General features: G+C 37.8%; 1 protein-coding gene across 1 annotated transcript in view; it reads left to right on the plus strand.

The window, feature by feature from the left end:
• LOC115223914 (carboxypeptidase E-like) overlaps positions 1–9230 on the plus strand; it is a 79245-nt gene extending 70015 nt beyond the window's left edge. The window contains exons 6-9 of the mRNA XM_029794645.2: positions 65–204; positions 2382–2502; positions 6432–6664; positions 9143–9230. Of these exons, the coding sequence (XP_029650505.1) occupies positions 65–204; positions 2382–2502; positions 6432–6664; positions 9143–9223 (575 nt within the window). The 3' untranslated portion in view covers positions 9224–9230. The remainder of the gene's footprint in view (positions 1–64; positions 205–2381; positions 2503–6431; positions 6665–9142) is intronic.
• Positions 9231–23458: the final 14228 nt, after the last annotated feature.

The raw sequence follows: 23458 nt of genomic DNA on the forward strand, positions 1-23458 counted from the left end.
TCCTGCTTATTTAATAGCCAATTGCTAGTGTGATGGTTTCACTGATTGCTTGTGTTCTCCACAGGAATGCAAGACTATAACTACCTGGAGACAAACTGTTTTGAGATCACCTTGGAACTTGGCTGTGATAAGTTCCCACCAGCTTCACAACTGAAAAAATATTGGAATGACAACAAGAACGCTCTAATTGCATACATGATGCAGGTAATTAAATATTCCACCCTAACCCATCGTGTACCCACAGTTAAAAATTTCCATCTATGTTTCTATACTCCATACATATGACATTTAAATCCCGCCAACTTTTTACTGTACCTTCATACCTTTCTTAGTGATATCATTACTTATCATCATCATCATCACATCATCACCACCATCACCACCATCATCATCATCACCACCATCATCATCATCATCACCTTCATCATCACCATCATCATCATCATCATCCTCATCATCACCATCATCATCACCATCACCATCATCATCACCATCATCATCATCATCATCATCATCACCATCATCATCATCATCACCATCATCATCATCATCATCATCACCATCATCATCATCATCATCATCATCATAAGTTTGATTCATTGAATATAGGTGCAGTAGCGGCTGTGTGGTAAGAAGTTTGCTTCCCAACCACATTACTGAGATGTTTACAAACTTAGCATTTTTCTCCTCATCTTATCTGTGATATCAATGTGTTCTTATTAAATCCATAATCCTATCAGATAAGCCATTTGTAAGCATAGCAGCGAAACCAACCCAGCCCTAACTGCAAAATAAATCAGCAAGACCAGCCCTAACCCTACCAGTAAGGCCTTAACCCTTCTAACTAGGCCCTAACTCTTCCAGCAAGGCCATAACCATACTAACAAGGCTCTAACCATACCAGCAAGGATTTAATTCTACAATCAAGGCCCCTAACCCTACCAGTAAGGCCTTAACCCTTCTAACTAGGCCCTAACTCTTCCAGCAAGGCCATAACCATACTAACAAGGCTCTAACCATACCAGCAAGGATTTAATTCTACAATCAAGGCCCTAACCCTACCAGTAAGGCCTTAACCCTTCTAACTAGGCCCTAACTCTTCCAGCAAGGCCATAACCATACTAACAAGGCTCTAACCATACCAGCAAGGATTTAATTCTACAATCAAGGCCCTAACCCTACCAGCAAAACGCTTACCTCACCAGTAAGATTGACCCTTACCCTACTAGTAAGGCTAACTCTAACCATTCTAGCAAGGCTAAACTTAACCCTACCTGAAAAACCCTTACCTCACCAGTAAGATTGACCCTTACCCTACTAGTAAGGCTAACTCTAACCATTCTAGCAAGGCTAAACTTAACCCTACCTGCAAAACCCTTACCTCACTAGTAAGATTGACCCTTACCCTACTAGTAAGGCTAACTCTAACCATTCTAGCAAGGCTAAACTTAACCCTACCAGCAAAACCCTTACCTCACCAGTAAGATTGACCCTAACCCTACTAGTAAGGCTAACTCTAACCATTCTAGCAAGGATAAACCTAACCCTACCTGCAAAGCCCTAACCTTACCAGTAAGGCCAACATTAACTGTATCATCAAGGCTGTCCATGTATTGTACCAACGGATCCTGACCAGCCCTACCAGAAATACCAAACCCTAATCCTAAGCCATTCTGCAGTGCAGCTAGAGTGTTTGCCATCTGGGGAAGCCCTTGAGTTTGCCACCCTCAGGATCCTCGCAACTCTGTACAGATTTATACAGCAGATCCAAAAGTACTGCAGCCCTAAAAGCATCATTCAGGGTGGATCCCCACTCCGTCCCACCTCACCCACCAATTACACTTCTGAAGCCATCCCAACTCTGCAATAAACCCAACCATAATCCAACAAGGAAGCTGAACATTATCCTAAGCCAGCTCAGTGAGCTTGAAAAAGAAAGCTTCCCCACCTTCACTAGCTCAACCCAGCTAACTCAATTCTATAAACCAGTGGTTCTCAACTTGGGTCCATATAGCCCCTGGGGTGGGGGGGTCCATGTAAGATTTTTGCTGGTCCATGCAACAAAATAGTAAGTTGGGCATTCATCAATAGTATTTTAAGAGTCCCTGAAAGCATTTTGCTTTAGATATATGTATTGCAAGAGACAGCTAGGTTTCCTTCCTTAACATTTTACACAAGTTAATGTGTGAAGAGCAAAATAGGGAATTTTGAAAGTAGCATCTATAAAACTAGCTTTTAAACATCGAAAGGCTAGGGGCTTCTACCAGAATAAAATAGTAATCAAAAGGGTCCGTAGATGAAAAGTGGTTGAAAACCACTGTTATACTCAAAGCCAAACCCACTATTGTCATGTGATTTTAAAAAAAATTTTCTCTTTTCAGAGTCACATTGGTTTGAAGGGTTTTGTCCTAAACAGTATGACCAAGGAACCGATTAATGATGCAACAGTGAAAGTTCTTAATATGACAGATGGACAATATATAAACCATGATATTACTTCAGGTAATACAAATATTTGTACTCCATAACCAATGTAAAGATATCTGTAAGGGTGTTGTTTTTGTTGTTGTTGTTGTTTATCTTTCTCAAGAACCAGTTCAGGGCATTGGGTTGGCAGAATTGTTAGGGTGTAAGAGAGGAGATGGATTGCAGTTCTTTACATTCTGATTTCTGATTCCTCTACTGATATTGAGTCTAAAGTGTGTGTGTGTGTGTGAGAGAGAGAGAGAGAAAGAGACAGATCAGATAGACAGGCAGCAGGCAGACAAAGAGCAGGGTGGAGACACTAATTATAAAACTCCATTAACCCTCTCGTTAACGTCAACGTCAACATCAAAATAAAAATTCAAATGGAAATTGTAGTTAAGACACCCGTGCCGGTGACACGTAAAAAGCACCGTCGGAACGTGGCAGATAGTAGCATCGCCTGACCGGCATCCATGTCGGTGACACGTAAAAGCACCAACTGATCATGGCTGTTTACCAGCCTGCTTGGCCCCTGTGCCGGTGGCACGTAAAAAAACACCCACTACACTCATGGAGTGGTTGGCGTTAGGAAAGGCTGTAGAAACACTGCCAAATCAGACTGGAGCCTGGTGCAGCCTCCATGGCTTACCAGACCCCAGTTGATCTACCCAACCCATGCTAGCATGGAAAATGGATGTTAAACGATGATGATAATGATGATATATATATAGCGCCGCCTTGACTGGCTTCTGTGCCGGTGGCACGTGAAAAGCACCCACTACACTCATGGAGTGGTTGGCATTAGGAAGGGCATCCAACTGTAGAAACACTGCCAAATCAGACTGGGCCTGGCGCAGCCTACTGGCTCCCCAGACCCCGGTTGAACCGTCCAACCCAAGCTAGCATGGAAAGCAGACGTTAAATGATGATGATGATGATGATGTTACTGTATTTATTTTGAGATGCTCTGTGTTTCTTTCAATTACTTTAAATATAACTAAGAATTTAGTAAAATAACTTAGTTATCATTCAGCTAGTGTTAGGAACATAAATTGTGATTAAGGTTTGGTGGAAAATGTTAATTCGAAACTTATGAAAACAAAACATTTGTACTCAGATCCAGAGCCGGTTTCAGCCGGGTTGGTAACGAAAGGGTTAAACTCATAAAACTCAGTGTGGTATGAGTTTATAAGAGGCTTGAGCATCAAGGGGTAGCTGTAGTATTCATAAAGAAAGTCCGAGGGTGGGAAACATTTGTAAAAATTCCAGAAACTCCAAAGACAGAAAAGCTATGAGGATGACTTAACTTGAATAAGAAACATCCATTCAATTCCTAAATATCTTCATTTACAGACACACACACACACACACACATACATGTGTAAGCATATACACACACACATATACATGTGTAAGCATATACACACACACACACACAAATGCTCAGAAATATTCTTAATCAGAAACATAGGTGCAGGAGTGGCTGTGTGGTAAGTAGCTTGTTTACCAACCATATGGTTCCGGGTTCAGTCCCACTGCGTGGCACCTTGGGCAAGTGTCTTCTACTATAGCCTCGGGCCGACCAAAGCCTTGTGAGTGGATTTGGTAGATGGAACCTGAAAAGAAGCCCGTCATATATATGTATATGTATGTGTGTGTGTGTGTGTATATATATATGTGTGTGTGTATATATATATATGTGTGTGTGCGTGTATGTTTGTGTTTGTCCCCCTAGCATTGTTTGACAACCGATGCTGGTATGTTTATGTCCCCGTTACTTTGCGGTTCAGCAAAAGAGACCGATAGAATAAGTACTGGGCTTACAAAAAGAATAAGCCCCGGCGTCGAGTTGCTCGATTAAAGGCGGTGCTCCAGCATGACCGCAGTCAAATGACTGAAACAAGTAAAAGAGTAAAGAGTATAGAGGGAAGATGATGATATTGGAGATGTTGAATGTAGAATCAGGAAATTGAAGCTGTTTATTCATGCCTTGGTGAATAAACGTCTCTAGATGAAACATCGACATCAATAGCTACAACAACAGCTACGTGGAGGCGCAGTGGCCCAGTGGTTAGGGCAGCAGACTTGCGGTCGTAAGAACGTGGTTTCGATTCCCAGACCGGGCATTGTGAGTGTTTATTGAGCAAAAACACCTAAGTTCTACGAGGCTCTGGCAGGTGGCGGGGTGAACCCCGCTGTACTCTTTCACCACAACTTTCCCTCACTCTTTCCTCATACTTCTGCCACAAAGCAGAGGAACCATGGTATAACCCACTATGTTGTGGTAAAACTTTCAAACCCTAGTCTAGATTGCGAATCCTCTGTACCCCAGGATGGTTCAGCTCTCCACCCGTTAAAAGCCACCATTTACGGAATGAGGATAAGAAAGTAGCCCGTGTAACTGCCAGTCTATCGCGTGTGGTGGGCGGATTTTCAAGTTGCCGCATTCGTTCTTAGTAGCTTAGAGGAGGCTCGAATTAGAGATTATTATCTGTGGCTAATGGAAGAAGAAGAAGAAGAAGAAGAAGGAGGAGGAGGAGGAGAAGAAGAAGGAGGAGAAGAGGAAGAAGATGAAGGAGAAGAAGAAGAAGAAGAAGGAGAAGAAGAAGAAGAAGAAGAAGAGAAGAAGAATGAGAAGAAGGAGGAGAATGAGAAGAAGAAGGAGAAGAAGAAGAATGAGAAGAAGAAGAAGAAGGAGGAGAATGAGAAGAAGAAGAAGAAGAAACAGTTACTGCAGTTATTGGTGTTGTTGTTGTTGTTGTTATGGTTATATTTGAACTTTTTAAAGATTGGTGAATTGGCAGAATCAGGTAAAGCATCAGTCAAAGTACATTTACTCTTTTACTCTTTTACTTGTTTCAGTCATTTGACTGCAGCCATGCTGGAGAACCGCCGTTAGTCGAGCAACTCGGCCCCGGGACTTATTCTTTGTAAGCCCAGTACTTATTCTATCGGTTTCTTTTTGCCGAACCGCTAAGTGACGGGGACGTAAACACACCAGCATTGGTTGTCAAGCAATGCTAGGTAGACAAACACAGACACACAAACACATACACGCACACACACACACACACATATATATATAATATATATGACGGGCTTCTTTCAGTTTCTGTCACAAGGGTTTGGTCGGCCCGAGGCTATAGTAGCATTTCCAATCATTTCCATGATTGTTTGTCTGTCTAATTGATTGTCTCAATGTCTCACTGATTGTTAATTTGACTGATTAAAAGTCCCAAGGTGCCACGCAGTGGGACTGAACCCGGAACCATGTCGTTGGTAAGCAAGCTACTTACCACACAGCCACTCCTGCGCCTCAGTATTTAGTTGCAACCCTTTCTAGTAACTAGTATGTGTAACATTTATCTATGCATAAGTGGAGTCCTTTACATGCAGCCCTTTTCATTCTGGGTTCACATTCCACAACGGTTAACTTTGTCCTTGTTCCTGGGTCAGTTAAACAAACTACTAAGTACTAATACTTTTATTTGATTGTTTTCCTCCTATTCTCCCCACCACCACCACCACCATCACCACCACCACCATCACCATCACCACCACCACCACCATCACCACTATCACCACCACCACCATCACCACCACCACCACCACCATAACCATCACCACCACCACCATCACCACCACCATCACCACCACCACTATCACCACCACCACCATCATCACCACCATCACCACCACCACCATCACCACCACCACCATCAACACTACCACCACCACCACCACCACTACCATCACCACCACCATCACCACCACCATCACCACCACCACATCACCACCACCACCATCAACACTACCACCACCACCACCACCACCACCAAATAGTGTACCACTTAAGGTACTGTGTTAAATTATTTAGCTCTTGTTCTTTTGATCACCACCAAATGTGTGACGTTGAGCAAAAGTCAAAAGAAGCCGTAATTTGAACTCTCGATCTCATGTTTCAGGTCACTATGGAGATTACTACCGACTAATGATTGATGGCTTCTATGAAGTTGAGGTGACGGCTAAGGGCTACCACCCTCACACCCGCTGCCAAAGAGTCCAGAACAAACCCCTGCATGAAGCTGTTGAACTGAATTTTGAGTTGCTTTCACTGCATTACCCAAGCCAAAGAAACGTCCAGGACATTTTGCACTGCGACCAGCTGCGGGCTCTTGCCAGGAACCAACGAAATAAGGTGGTTTGAAGTTTATATCTGCTTTTATCTTCCTGTTTTTGGTTTTTTTTCTTTCAACTTTCACCTTTTTCAGTATACATTTTGCACCATTGTACTGTACAAATGCAGAAAGACACACTACGCCCATATAGTATATCACATTATACCACCCTATATAAATTTACAATGGATTGGAAGCACTCCGTCGGTTCCGACGACGAGGGTTCCGGTTGATCCGATCAACAGAACAGCCTGCTCATGGAATTAGCGTGCAAGTGGCTGAGCACTCCACAGACACGTGTACCCTTAACATAGTTCTCGGGGATATTCAGCGTGACACAGAGAGTGACAAGGCCGGCCCTTTGCAATACAGGTACAACAGAAACAGGAAGTAAGAGTGAGAGAAAGTTGTGGTGAAAGGGTACAGCATGGATCACCAGCATCCCCTGCCGGAGCCTTGTGGAGCTTTTAGGTGTTTTCACTCAATAAACACTCACAACGCCTGGTCTGGGAATCGAAACCGCGATCCTATGCCCGCGAGTCCGCTGCCCTAACCACTGGGCCATTGCGCTTCCACTATATCACATTATACCACCCTATATAAATTTACAATATCACGTTGTTGGAGCTTTGACATTGGAGGTGGGGGCACCATATATAATTCCAATTAAGGTGGCAAGCTGGCAGAAACGTTAGCACGCCGGGCGAAATGCGTAACCGTATTTCATCTGCCGTTACGTTCTGAGTTCAAATTACGCCGAGGTCAACTTTGCCTTTCATCCTTTCGGGGTCGATAAATTAAGTACCAGTTACGCACTGGGGGCGATGTAATCGACTTAATCCGTTTGTCCCCTATGTATTTAGCCCCTTGTGGGTAGTAAAGAAATATATATAATTCCATGCATGAGCCTTACAAATCTTGTACTTCGATACAGCGACGTGGTCCGTCCCGTAAATTCCCTTAAGACAACTACTGTGTCCGCCGCGCTACCGTGCCTGATATTGTAAGAAACAAACCGTAGCTCACGGTGTCACCCACGTATACGTGGACGTAGCCGCGCGGCCGTCGTGAAGTTGATAAAGCGACGTGGTCCAACCCGTCAAACACAGAAAGACACTACGCCCATATAGTATATCACACTATACCACCTTATATAAATTTACAATATCACGTTGTTGGAGCCTTGGCATTGGAGGTGGGGGCACCATATATAATTTCATGCACGAGCCTTACGTATCTTGTGCTTCATTAAAATATGTGTATAAAATAGGTTAAAATGGAGATGTGTAGCATTTTTACATTATATAGGCAAGTGAAAATGAAAATGAAAATCAAAATCAAAATCGATCAACATCAATGGAAATTGTAGCTGTGATACCAGTGCCGATGGCACGTAAGAGAACCTTCCGAACGTGGCCATTGCCAGCGCTGCCCCGACTGGCCTCCGTGCCGGTGGCACGTAAAATGCACCATCCGATTGTGGCCACTGCCAGCCACGTCTGGCCCCCGTGCAGGTGGCACATAAAAAGCACCCACTACACTCATGGAGTGGTTGGCGTTAGGAAGGGCATCCAGCTGTAGAAACACTGCCAGATCAGACTGGAGCCTGGCGCAGCCTTCTGGCTTCCCAGACCCCAGTTGAACCGTCCAACCCATGCTAGCATGGAAAACGGACAATGATGATGATGATAATGATGATGATGATGATGATGATGGAGAGACCCCCTTTTGGTTATGAATGACCATGGGATTGCACCTAGAAAGTTTCCCTCTGAGGCACAAGTCTGGGTGAGGTTGTTTGTGGAAGACCTGCAATCATCCATGCATATCAGTCTCTCTCTTCTCCATGCTGCCGATGTCCAAGTGAAAGGCAAACTCCAATACTGCTTGATATCAGTAACATTGCTACTCGTTTCTACAGTTCTACTTCAACATGCAACATTCCATAAAAGAATTATGTTCTCTTGAAGTTCATGAATTCGTATGACTTATAAAACAATTGTTTCCAGGCGCAGGAGTGGCTGTGTGGTAAGTAGCTTGCTAGCCAACCACATGGTTCCGGGTTCAGTCCCACTGCGTGGCATCTTGGGCAAGTGTCTTCTGCTATAGCCCCGGGCCGACCAATGCCTTGTGAGTGGATTTGGTAGACGGAAACTGAAAGAAGCCTGTCGTATATATGTATATATGTATGTGTGTGTGTCTGTGTTTGTCCCCCTAGCATTGCTTGACAACCGATGCTGGTGTGTTTACGTCCCCGTCACTTAGCGGTTCGGCAAAAGAGACCGATAAGTACTGGGCTTACAAAGAATAAGTCCCGGGGTCGATTTGCTCGACTAAAGGCGGTGCTCCAGCATGGCCGCAGTCAAATGACTGAAACAAGTAAGAGTAAAGAGTATGTGTTTTTGTAGAGCTAAAATGGCTCTTTGATGATGGAATCGGTAAATAAATACTATTTTTATTTGTCTTTTTTTTCTTCTTTTTCTTTTCCCATTCTTCAGGTTGAAACCGAGCAGGAGATTTACGACCAGTTGTTAAATGATATCTCGAATTACTTTAATCGGAAAAGACGAACTGCTTAAAAAAAAACCAGACGATGAAAAAATTAAAGAAAAACCCAAAAGAAAAAAGAAGAGAAGAAGAAAGAGAAAATAGCATGTACATAAAAAAAGAACATCAAAACCAAAGAAAAAAAAACCCTGTAATACCTCCTACCCCACCATCAACATTAGCATTTTAAGTTAAATTAATATTTTAACAATTTAGAAAACCAACTAAAGAAATTGTGGAAACCCTAAAAAGTTAGGTGCAATGAGGTATGGAGTGGGGCAGAAAAATAATTTCTTTTAATCAAAATATTTTTTATTTAATTTTTTGTTTCATTTGGCACAAAGATCATACATTTTAATTTTTTTAACGAGGGGAAGGGCCTGAGAGCTGGGAAAATTGTGATGTTTTTACTGTTTATTCTGACCACCCCACTCTATCCCCCTATATCATCAATCTTCAAAACATGCATTAAGTGTAATGGCTTCAGCTTGGCCAGGATTGAAACCTTGGTCAGGTCTTTGTGGTTGTGATGTTGTGATGTTCAGCTGGTGGGAGATTTTCTCTCGCTCCACTGAATTCTAACAATGCTCATTACTTGTTCTTTTTAATCTAATTTTCCATTAATTAATTAATTAGTAAATTAATAAATTTAGATGTTAATGATATTTCATGATTTGGGGGATGGCTTGGCAGAATTAACAGTGTGTCAGGCAAAACATCTGGCAATATATAGTAATGAGTCTTTATGTTTTGAGTTCAAATCTCATGAAAGTCAGCTCTGCAGAGATGATAAAATGAAGGACCAGTCAAAAGTGGGGTCAATTTTATCAACTAAATCCCACTTCCACTAAATGTGAGGCTTTGTGCCTTTGTTAGAAACCAATGTATGATGATAACGATGCTGATAATATCAATTATTATTTACTTTTAATCTGCATATTTGTTACAATCACTGGCCGAGACACACCCAGTGTCCTAGGGCGAGTGAAGGATAAGAGATGTTGCAGTATGACTGAAAGCTTGGGGAGGAGAAGTGGCAGGGGGGCAGTAGTGAAATATCTTCATTTAATACAACACATACATATAAACTGATAGGAATATTCTAAGGATGTGGGCAGTACTTGTCAGCACAATCTTTTGGATTTCTCTGAGATATGGTTCTCCTGGGATGTTATCTAGATGTTTCTTGACATCCCTTTCTTATCACACCTATTATTATTATTATTATTATTATTATTATTATTATTATTAACATAGGCATAAGGCTAGAAATTTTGTGGTGTAGGGAACATTTGATGTTGTTGACCCCGGTATTTGACTGGTATTTTATTTTACCTACCACAGAAGGATGAAAAGCAAAACTAACTTCAGCAGAATTTGAACTCAGAACATAAAGAACCAAAAGAATAAGGCAAAATATGTTGTCCTTTGCTCTACTGGTTCTTCCAATCTATACTTAGAAATAATTTTAAGGCAAGCATTAATGATGATGATGATGATTTGTTGGAGAGGGTCACTTTATTTATTGAACCTCCACCTCTTTGAGGGATGAAAGGCAAAGTCAGCCATAGCAGAATTTGAACTGAGAATGTTCTAAATTTTACAATTATCATGAGAGGTGCCACCTAGGGATGATCCAGGAACCCCATCCCTACAGTCATTTTCTTCCCCAGGCACTGTTTGCCCTCTCTTGGGTGTAGCCTGGGTTTCGACCACATTCCTTGAGAAGTATACCTTTAACTGTTGTTAACTATTTATGGGTATCTTTTACACAAACAATCTACCATTTTAAGGTTCTTCCTTTTTTCTTTTACAACAATATTTATATTTATTTGTCTTCAGCAGTTCAATTAGATTCTCATTAGTTTTTCTAAGAATTGTGAATCGAATTTGAAGCATTCCTGAAGACACAGTGCCCTCCAATATCTACTTATATTTAGATGGGGATCACTCTTTTTTTCAATCCTTATTTTCTCTTTTGTTTTCATTTTTTTTCTGTTTATCTCCAAACCCTATCTTCTTTCCATTGCTCCAAAATGATTGGAGATCCTTTAGCCAATTGATGTTCTACATTGTCAGTCCCTAGTGCTGATGGTGATTCTGTCAATTTCTGATTCTGCTACAACCATCTTGAGTTTAGCATTCAATGATACTTTGGAAGCTGTAGACACCAAAGTATTTCTCTGTTGTTTGTACTTCTGGACCCTACCATTGATGCTATTCCTCAATACCTTATTCTTTATTTTATTTTCTTCTCATGGGTAGAAGGTCCTCATAGGGTTTTCATTCCACACAACAACTCAACCTTCTATCCTGCACTACCACTCTGATTGATCTCATTTCTGCACCTACACTTGCGTCAGAAATTAATTTAGCACTTCTCAAATTTCTACATTAAATAGGTTAAATCAATTAACCTATGAGCTGTTCAAAACGTCTTACGCGATGAGAAAACTTAGTATGGTGTGATTTCGGTCCTTGCGAGGCGCTACCTATATCTATTAAACAAAGGAAGATTTGTCTGCATCCGCACTCCAAGTTGTTGTTGCACTGCTATGTCAACATCATAAGGCTGTAGACTCTCAAACTGCTCTGCAAACAAAGTTACGTCATCGTTCTGCGCAACAGTGAACTCGCAACAAAGCAATAGTTCGAGATATGGCCACTAGGTGACAGCACATACCTTGAGTGAAGAGCAAATCAAGGGTGCTAATTAATTTCTGACGGTAGTGTATATTGATGTATTTGCCCAGAATCACCTTGCAGGTTTTAATAATCCTTCTTATTATATTACCTGCAGATCTGTAGACTCTACCTGACCACATCTTATTGCAGATAACTTTTGTGCTTAATACTTTCCCACCCTGTCTCAATGTCATTATTAATACCTGGTCAGGACCCCTCATTCCTTCAGCCCATATACTGCAGTATCATCTCATTGGGAGATGTGCGGTACTTGAGCTCGACCTGCCTTCTCACCTCATCCTCAATCTTAAACACAAATCAGGTGCATTTGAATGCTCTGTCCTGTTTGGGTGAGGGCATATCCTGCCACTCATCAACCAGGCTTTTCTTGTAGCATCTTTTTACGATTGCATCTGGAAACCTCTGTTGTTTGCAAAAAACAGAAGTTTCTCATTTGATTCTTGTCCTTTTCTGGATAAATTCTTCAACTAGATGGCACTCTTTCTGGTGACGTATCTCATTCACAATGTCTATTTTTCCTGGCGCTACTTCATATCCAACACCTCTCTGTGACTTGCGACACTAGCAAAAGATACTCCTTGGGTGATATTGGCTGGTAGTACTTTCATTACTATTTATACTTTTTTCTTTTTATTTATTTAAATTAACATTTTCAACATAATTTTTTTTCCATTCTGTTACTATAATTGTTTGAGCTTGAAGTACTGTCTCTTTAATTCAAGTTATTGTTATTATTTTTTTCTTTTTTTGTAAATCTGATTCTGTTTTGATACAAAATTTTAGGAGTTTTGTTTCTTACTTTTACTTTTGCTACAACACTGTTGTACTAAATACTCTCTTGTATTAACATTCATATGACCTTATTAAAGCACAAACAACAATGCAAACGACAACCTGCCAAACATGCTCACGCACACAAACATCTGTACGTGTAATATATGCATTTAAAGAGATTTGTTTTGTAAGGCCATAAAATGTGAGAATGTATCAAGTAAACTACAAAAGGAATAGCTATGAAACGTGTAGTTTTTGTTTACTTTTTACACTCCTTGCATTCTTACATATATTGATATATTGGTATGAACAGGAAAAATGTATATGTATATTTTTATTGATATTTAGTAGAAGTAACAGAGTGTATTTTAATATTTCACTTAGGCATAGTGAGACTAAACCTATAGCTAACAAAATTCATTACATAACATTTGGTTTTTATAGTGCTATTTCTTTGTTTTCTATACATATAATAGAGATAGATAGACAGAGATAGATAGAGAGAGAGAGAGAGAGAGAGAGAGAGAGAGAGATATATATATATACCCTTACTCTTTTTTTACTCTTTTACTTGTTTCAGTCATTTGACTGTGGCCATGCGGGAGCACCGCCTTTAGTCGAGCAAATCAACCCCAGGACTTATTCTTTGTAAGCCTAGTACTTATTCTATCGGCCTCTTTTGCCGAACCGCTAAGTTACGGGGACATAAACACACCAGCATCGGTTGTCAAGCAATGTTCGGGGGGACAAACACAAACACACAAACATATACACACACACATACATATATATATATATACATATATATATATATATATATATATTTATATATATACATAAATATATACGACAGGCTTCTTTCAGTTTCCATCTACCAAATCCATTCACAAGGCTTTGGTTGGCCTGAGGCTATAGTAGAAGACACTTGCCCAAGGTGCCATGCAGTGGGACTGAACCCGGAACCATGTAGTTAGTAAACAAGCTACTTACCACACAGCCACTCCTATGCCTATATATATATATATATATAGAGAGAGAGAGATAAGATAGATAGAAAGAAAGGAAGAAATGCATATATATGAGCACAACTCTCACACAGAGTTAAAGAAAAAAAAAGTTCATGACAAACCTTCCTTCCAACCTGGAATTAGTTGAAGTTTTTGTTAATTTTTGTTAATTTGAGTCTTATATTAATATTCTGATGTGAAAATAGAAAACAAGCAAACAGGTTTTTTCTCTCTCCTCCATTGATAACCCAGAGAACAACAAAGAAAATTCTGTAAAAAAAGCGTATGTTTATGTAAACATTTCAGATCAATAACAACAACAACAACAACAATAACAATTATAAAATTAGTGATGATGGTTTAATTAGATTCACTTGCAGTATTTAGCCAAGTCTTGTATGTTCGGTGTTCAAATCCCAGGGAGATCAACTTTGCTTTTCATCCTTTCAGAGTCAATAAAATAAGTATCAGTTATATACTGGGGGTTCATTGAATCAACTCTACTTACACATTTTCCCCACCAAATATTTGATTATTGTTTATTTATTTATTTATTTAATTATTTGTAATTAACATCTTCATAATGAATATAAATACATAAAAATGATTTTAACCGAAATAACATATTTTAATTAATCTTTTAAACAAATTAAATTAGTTGGGGAGTGAAATTGTTGTGGCTCTTTTTTTTTAGTTTTTTTTCTTTATAAACTTTATTATCATTTTTAAATATTTTTTTCTATTTTTTGTCTGTATTTTTCTTTTATTTTTCCTATTCTGTTTTTGTCATTTTTTCCCAGTTCTTTTTGTTTTTGTGTTCTTGTAGTCCCCACTCCATCCCCACCCCAACTTATTCAATCTTCTGATCTCTTTTTTCTTCTTTGTTTTATTTTATTTTATTTTTTTTATCCCTTTTTTACATGTTTTTCTTTTTTTTTTGATATATTTCTTTTTCAAATTTTCAGTAAATTGTGATATTTTTCTTCTCTCCCTCTCCCTCTCTATCTCCGTCTCCCCCCTCTCTCTCTCTCCATCTCCCTCTCTCTCTCTCTCTCTCCCTCTCAACCTCCTCCCTCTCTCTCTCTTGTAAGAGCATCTTTCTACTTTTGACATTCCCCCATTCAACAATCTAACCTCTTATTTATTTATTTATTTATTTCACTCTAAATTAATATCAGCCTAAAATTAAGCATCTGATTACCATAATTTTGATGGCATAAAAGACACACAACATGACCGCAGTCTGAAACAAATATTATCAAAGGATATTTGATGCCCTCGAGATTCAGCTGCATATATTCAAGAAAAAAAATAAAGTTTTTAGTACATTAAAACATGTAACATAGACCTGACTTTACATAGAGGGCCCAAGGTGAAGTTTTGAGATATTTTTTTGAGAAGAAAATGTGTGTCTTGTATGCCAGCCAAATATGGCAAATATCCTTAGTGTCATTTTTCTATTTCTATTACTCTCGGACAAATCATTATTCAGTATTAAGTTGGGGACCCATAGGTCTGAGTTTCAAAACTTGACAAGATCAGTTTTGTCCTTCATTCTTTCATCTATTGAGTTGATTCAATCAACTGCAGTCCTCCCCCCCCCATTTGTGACTCTTTGCGTCAAACACATTGACCTCTAATGTCTTGAGCCCTTGTGGCCAATGAAAAAATCATTTGCTAAGGTCAGCATAGTATTTTGTCCTTTCAGAGCAATAAAATAAAGTCCCGGTTGGGTACTAAGTTTGGTGGTATTGACAAAATCCACCTTTAAAATTACTGGCCTTGTGCCAAAAGTAGAAAGTATTATTATTATTATTATTATTATTATTATTCAGTAGTTTTATTTTTATAGCGTGCTTTCACTTCACTACCAAGCGCAGCTCTGTGTGCCTTGGGTATGTGCTGTGATTTGTTGTGATGCTCTGATGGTTATTGTATGGAAAGTGTTCTGCGTAGGATGTGTGCAGTGCCTAGTAGTGCAATTTTCTGTATGTTATATATTATTATTATTATTATTATTATTATTATTAAGCTAGTGAACTAGCAGAACCACTACTGTATCAGATAAAATGTTTAGTGACATATTTTCTGGATGTTACATTCTGAGTTCAAAATGCTGCTGAGGTTGACTTCGCCTTTCATTTTTCAGGGTTTAGAAAATAAGTACCAGTTGAGCAGGGGTGGCCTTGTGCTAAAATCAGAAACCACCACCACCATCATCATCATTATTATTATTATATTATTATTATTATTATTATTATTATGAAGGTGGTGAGCTGGCAGAATCATTAACACCCCAGGTGAAATGCTTAGCGATATTTCCTCTGCCGCTTTGTTCTGAGTTCAAATTCCACCAAGGTAAACTTCGCCATTCAAGGCTGATAAATTAAGTGCCAATGAAACACTGAGTTCGATTTGATTGACTATCCCCCTCTCCTATATTTCAGGCCTTGTGCCTTTAGTAGAAAGGATTATTATTATTATTATTATTATTATGAAGGCGGCGAGCTGGCAGAATTGTTAGCACGCCGGGCGGGATGCTTAGCGGTATTTCGTCTGCTGTTATGTTCTGAGTTCAAATTCCGCTGAGGTCGACTTTGCCTTTCATCCTTTCGGGGTCGATTAAATAAGTACCAGCTACGCACTGGGGTCGATGTAATCGATTTAATCCATTTATCTGTCCTTGTTTGTCCTCTCTGTGCTTAGCCCCTTGTGGGTAGTAAAGAAATAGGTATTTCGCCCCTTTGCTATGTTTTGAGTTCAAATTCTGCCAAGGTCAACTTTGCCTTTCATCTTTTCAGAGTGATAAATTAAGTACCAGTGAAGTACTGGAGTCATTGTGATTGAGTTACCCACTCTTCACAAGTTTCGGGCCTTGTGGCTATTGTAGAAATAATTATTTTTATTATTATTATTAGGGCAGTAAAATGGTGTGTTGTGTAAAATATTTTCTGGTACTTAGTTACATTCCTTTTTTTGTTCCTTATGTATTCTAATCTCATCAAGATGCACCAAAGCTTTTTGTGCTCCCTGTTCCAATAAAATAAAACAATAATATTAGAATCAACTAGCAGTATCGCCCGGTGTTGCTTGGGTTTGTTTCGACCCTTTAGAATTGGAATTTTTGAAAAGTATCTGTGTTGTTAACCACAAACTGTAGTAGATTAGAGCAGTTTAAAAAGCGGCCGATTACCGTGTTCACATGATAGCAATTATGATGATATGGACAAAACTGGTTTTTATTTATTTACTAGCAGTATCGCCCAGTGTTGCTCGGGCTTGTTTTCTTTTCGACCCTTTAGAATTGAAATTTTTGAAAAGTAAAAATTTTGAATTATGTAGCTTGTTATTCTCTTTAAATGAACATTTTTCTGGTTGAAATACACCGAAAAATGGCGACACAGCAGTCAAAAAATCGTTAAAAATAGAGATTTTGATAGAAAAAAAGCACCTTTTTGAAGCAAATAATTTTTGGTGTTAAAATGGTCTGATTTGAATTTTTTCTTCTACGGAAGGAAGAGCAAGCCTTCTTCTATCATACTCTCAATTTTGGTCAACTTGCGACACAGGGCCTTGGAGGAGATAGTGTTAGTTGAAGGCTACCAAACCTGCCATACACAGACAATTTCAACTTTATATATAGATTTATGATATTCTACACACATTTTAATACTACTAATAACTAACTTTATATTAAAAGTACATCTACTTTAGCTCTTATAATTACAAATCAGTTCGTTGGTCTTATTCTGCTACATACAATTTCCCCTCTTAGACTTGTCTAGACATTTCTGCAGCCACTTGAGAAAATTCCTTCAATTTTTTTTTTTTTTTCCCCATTTCTTAGAATATCTGCTGTCTAAACATTTTCTTCACTAGTTCCTCCTTTCACTCTCTGCTGCATGAACTCTTTCTCCATTAGTTTCTCCTTTCACTTCCAATATATCTGCTGCCGTTTTCTAAATATATTCTAGTCATTATGTACTTTAGTTCCATTCCCATGTTCTTTCTCTTCCTACACCTCTAACCTATTAAGCATCTCTCCAAGTGGAAGAACTACTATAGTATTACTGTCTGGTTATTCTTCTCAAAGTCTGTTGCTCAAAGAAACATGATTCGCTTCTCTCTGTTGATGCTCAGTAATTTTCCTCTTATTTATCTTAATGTCTCTCCTTCACTCAGTGTTCTTCCTTGCTTTAGCTTCCTCTCATTTCTTCTTTCTTTCAATATTCCTTTCCTTCTTCTTCTTCTTCTTCTTCTTCTTCTCCTTCTTTTTCTACTTCTTCTCCTTCTTTTTCTACTTCTTCTTCTTCTTCTCCTTCTTCTTCTCCTTCTTCTTCTTCTCCTCCTCCTCCTTCTTCTCCTCCTTCTCCTTCTCCTTCTTCTCCTCCTCCTTCTTCTCCTCCTCCTCCTCCTTCTTCTTCTTCTCCTCCGTCCCCTCCTCCTCCTCCTTCTTCTTATTCTTCTCCTCTTCTCTTCCTCCCTTCCTCCCCTCTAATTTTCTTTTATAAACAAACCCTCAATTTTTTCATTTTCCTATTTAAAATTATGACTGGAAATATTGTTTCTTTTCTTTAGTTGCTGTTAATGCATACATACAAACACACACAGGCATACATAAACACACATACACAACTCTATACATGTATGTCCATACATGCATACATACATACATATATACATGCATGCATACATATATACATGAATACATATATACATGAAGGTGGGGAGCTGGCAGAAGCATTAGCACGCCGGGTGAAATGCTTAGCGGTATTTTGTCTGCCATTACGTTCTGAGTTCAAATTCCGCTGAGGTCGACTTTGCTTTCATCTTTCGGGGTCGATAAATTAAGTACCAGTTACGTACTGGGGTCGATGTAATTGACTTAGCACCTTTGTCTGCCCTTGTTTGTCCCCTCTATGTTTAGTCCCTTGTGGGCAATAAAGAAATAACATATATACATGCATACACACACACACACGCATGCACACATACACACACACAATTTTCATGAAGCATTGTTTTATATATATATTTAATGTAGGATAAAATTTTTTTTCAAAAAAATTTTATCAATGGCCAGCATATTAAAAAAATACCTTTAAAGGTTAAAATTATAAACAACTTATAAATAAGGGCAAACGAAAAAATTTCTCATGCCAAATATGCCGAAATTGGACATATTGTCCATAACCATATAATTTTTCACAATACGTACACTACTCGAAAAAAGGTCGACAGAAATTTCTAAAAAATTCCATTATTACCATGGTAATTTCTAAAAAATTCCATTATTACTGTGGTAATAATGGAATTTTTTTAGAAATTTCTGTCGAGTAGCGTGCGTATTGTGAAAAATTATATGGTTATGGACAATATGTCCAATTTTGGCATACTTGGCATCAGAAATTTTTTCGTTTGCCCTTATTTATAAGTTATATATATATATATATATATATATATATATGTTTAAAATATTTATTTTTAAAGCTATAATAATGCAGGTTGTAAAATATTAACACAGGTCAACAGTTCACTATCACCAAGTTTTACAACCACTTCTTCAGAAGATTTACAGATGAAAGATGTTGATAGCTGATTCCTCTACTGTATAGTGTCAGCTATCAACACCTTTTTCTCTGTCCAATTCCTGAAGAAGAGGTCATAACCTTGAAATTTTGAAATACCAGCCGATAGCATTATCCATTGACCTGTATTAGTAATTGCATTGTTTTAACTTTGAAAAAAAAAATATTTAAAACATTTAAACACACACACACACACAAATGTGCAGATATACATAAACCCACTTTCATCTATGTATACCTGTGTAAGAAACACATACATGCAAGTGTGCATTCACAAATATACAGATGCATCTGTAAGTACAAATATACACACACTCACACACACACACACACACACACACACACACACACACACACACATATATATATATATATAATATATATATATATATATATATATATATATATATACAGATCTGTGCACATACTAGCTAAAAATAGCATGAATTTCCTTAAATTTAATGAGATTTAAATTTAAATTAACTCGTATAATTTTAGTATAATGTATGTTACTGAATTATTGTCTAGACTATAGAATACCCCCTTCTATATTGCCTCACACTATTGGATTCTATGTTGTCAGTTATGGTTCTATACAGAAGACCATTTGCACATAATAAATAGTTTTATCTATTTACTCCAAAATCAGAAATATTAAATTTCTAAATCTCTCATAGAGATATGTACGGTGGTGGGGCGATAGAATGGTTGTATACTGTCAATCTAACGTGAACGTGACAGTAGGTGATTACACCACTGCTGTTTAGCCCTAGGAAGCATCGACGCTTCCTGCTGGCTTCGACACATTTTTTTCCTCCCCTTCGTAAATGTATATAAGGACACAGGAAAAATGTGTCAAAGCCAGCAGGAAGCGTAGACGCTTCCTAGGGCTAAACAGCGGTGGTGTAACCCCCTACTGTTAGATTGACAGTATACAACCATTCTATTTACTCCCTGTCACACTAAAGAGATTATGTGAAAGTGGGAAGGCTGTCAAATAAAAAGAGAATGAGTGAGTGAGTGGCAATAGCAGAAGTAGAATAAAAGTGAAGGGAACGATGGTCTCACATTTGTTTGTAGTCTCAGACCATACAAGTACCTTTGAGAGAATTAATATTGGAGTGGATAAAGTAAGATGCGCTTATAATGGTTGGGCTAGAAATAGCTTTGACAGGAAATAAAGCTGTAGAGAAATTTATATACATAAATGTGTATATGTACGTATGCATCTATGTAAAAATATGTATATGCAAGTATGTGTGTGTGTGTGTTTAAATATTTCTGATTATATTTTAGATATTTCAATCACCTGAAGATTGACTGTAACCATAACTCGAATTATTACGAATTGGACAGCCTTGAAACGATCGTAGTGTTTTACTCATTATCGTTTATTAAACTTTTAATAATTTTGATATATATTTAAAATAATATAAATTAATTAATTTTATGTATTGGCTTAAGTTTTTCATTGTTTGATTTGCCTAATAGTGGTTTTATCTCTAATTTAATATAATATACATATATATATATATAGATAGATAGATTCAGATGAATATGGTACTTAAGTTGAGGCACTGGAATTTAGTATGGCATTATCCATACAATTTCAAAGTAAGGTGATTAAAATCAAAATAAGCAACAAGGATATCCAGAGGTAATGCAGTAACTTCTATGCTGGAGTGAGACAACATGTTCTTTGTCTATCTCCTTAACTTCTTGGAGATCTTAGGTATAATTATACTAAGGTGTCCATCTGTTCTAATTTAATTAAATTCTATGTCTTTGTGTAGCTGAAGATTGCTCTGCATTTTAAATTGATGTAATGATTGCATTGTTCAATTAAATGGAGTTGCATGAAACGATCGTACTGCATTACCTCTGGATATCCTTGTTGCTTATTTTGATTTTATATATGTGTGTGTGTGTGTGTGTAAGATATTAGCAACAAAGATAGTATTACAAGTGAATGACTATCTATATAAACTACATCCTGCTTAACACGGATGTATTATAGGAACACCATAATACTGCAGTATTAATCCCTGAGGAATGTCTATCATTGGTGGCAAAACTGTTGAACCACACACACACACACACACACACCTGCTCGCTTAGCCAGCGGGGTGGCGTCATTTAAAGGCTAAAACAATGCGAAATACATTGTGACCAGCGATGTGTAGCAACATCTGATAGCCTGGTCGGTCACGGTGATCATATATATTTATATATATATATATATAATATATATATATATATATATACATGTATATGTGAGCCTGTACGTGCTTATGGGAGCATGTATGTGAATTAGGTAAATCTGTGCATGTCGCTTGGTACGCTGAGTCTTAAAAGATATTTGTGTCATTGCCGGCATTATCAAATGTTATAAAAGTTTATATCATAAAGCATTGAAAGCTACAATATTTAACAAAAGATATAGTCAAGCATAATATCCATTAAAATGTGGCTGTTCTTATAAAGGGATGATCTAAAATAGACTGGTTAGTACAGCTGGGCCTTTGATGTATATAGCTACATTTTATAAAAAATCATGTGTATATATATATATATATATAATATATATATATATATATATATATATATATATATTATATATATATACATATATATATATATATTATATATATATATATACATATATATATATATATATATAATATATATATATATACATATATATATATATATGTGTGTGTGTGTGTGCATGTTGAGTCAGTGTATATCTGTGTATAACTATGTCTGTGTGCGTAGATGCCGTACAGTACTCAACACAAGCACACTCACTCGATAATCTATCTTTTAAATGTTATTAGTCTGGTTCAAATGTGACCCAATTCCTGCCTTGTTGTAGTTAGTCATTGTATCGCAATTAGCATATATTGTAGATGGGTAACCAGTGTTACGTTCTTAAAAGTACATTAGTACATATGTCTTGAGATAATGTACTCTCTGTCATACATGTGCAAACAGTGATACAACAAATAGTGTTGTTTTATAACATTAATGCTGATAATAATTCCTCCTCCTCATACTACTACTACTACTAATAATAATAATAATAATAATAATAATGATAATTTTTTTTTTATCATTATGGCACAGTGCCAGCAGTTTTGATGGGAGGGGATTAGTCGATAACACCCCCCCCCCCCCCCAGTGCTTAACTGGTACTTATGTTATCGACCTCCAAAAGGATGAAATATGAAGCTGACTTCGGTGGAATTTGAACTCAGAATGTCAAGGCAGATGAAATGCCACTAAGCATTTCACCCAGTGTGCTAACAGTTCTGCCACCTTTGCTGCCTTACTACTACCACTACTGCTACTACTACTACTACTACTACTACTACTACTACTACTACTACTACTACTACTACTACTACTACTACTACTAATACTAATAATAATAATAATAAAAAAAAAAATTTCCATATGCATGAGGTCTATTTCATTATGTTGACTCCAATATTCCGATGGTACTTTGTTTTATCAATTCTAAAAAAAATAAAAGAATGAGTTGACATCAATTTTCATTCTTAACATACTTTATTATTAAGGCAGCGAGCTGGCAGAATCATTAGCACACTGGGCGAAATGCTTAATGGTATTTCACCCATGGCTACATTCTGAGTTCAAATTCCTCCGAGGTCGACTTTGCCTTTCACCCTTTCGGGGCTGATAAATTAAGTACCAGTGAAACACTGGGTTCAGTCTAATCAACTAGTCCACTCCTCCCACAAATTGCAGGCCTTGTGCCTTTAGCAGAAAGGACTATTATTATTATTCTGAGTTCTGAGTTCAAATCTCACGAAGGGTGACTTCCCTTGGTCGGGGATTATTGGGAGTGATAAAATAAACACATCATTGAAATGCTGGGGGGTCAATATAATCAACTGGCCCCTTCTCCTTCCAAATTTATGTGCTTGTGCCTATATTAGAAACATTGCATCATCATTAATGGTTTCTATGTATTATAGTTATGTATTCTTATTAAAGCTGCAAAAGTCTTCACAAACTGTTATTTAGCGTTTCACATTACTATTCCTCAGACAGTTGCAATCTATATGTTTCACATCTGTCCGACAAATGGTAATGTGAAACCTTGAGTAACAGTTTGCAGCTTCCATGAAAGCATATTACTCTACCTTCAGTATTCGAGTACTATTTT

The sequence above is a fragment of the Octopus sinensis genome, linkage group LG24 (genome assembly GCF_006345805.1).
Source record: "Octopus sinensis linkage group LG24, ASM634580v1, whole genome shotgun sequence".
NCBI lineage: Eukaryota > Metazoa > Mollusca > Cephalopoda > Octopoda > Octopodidae > Octopus > Octopus sinensis.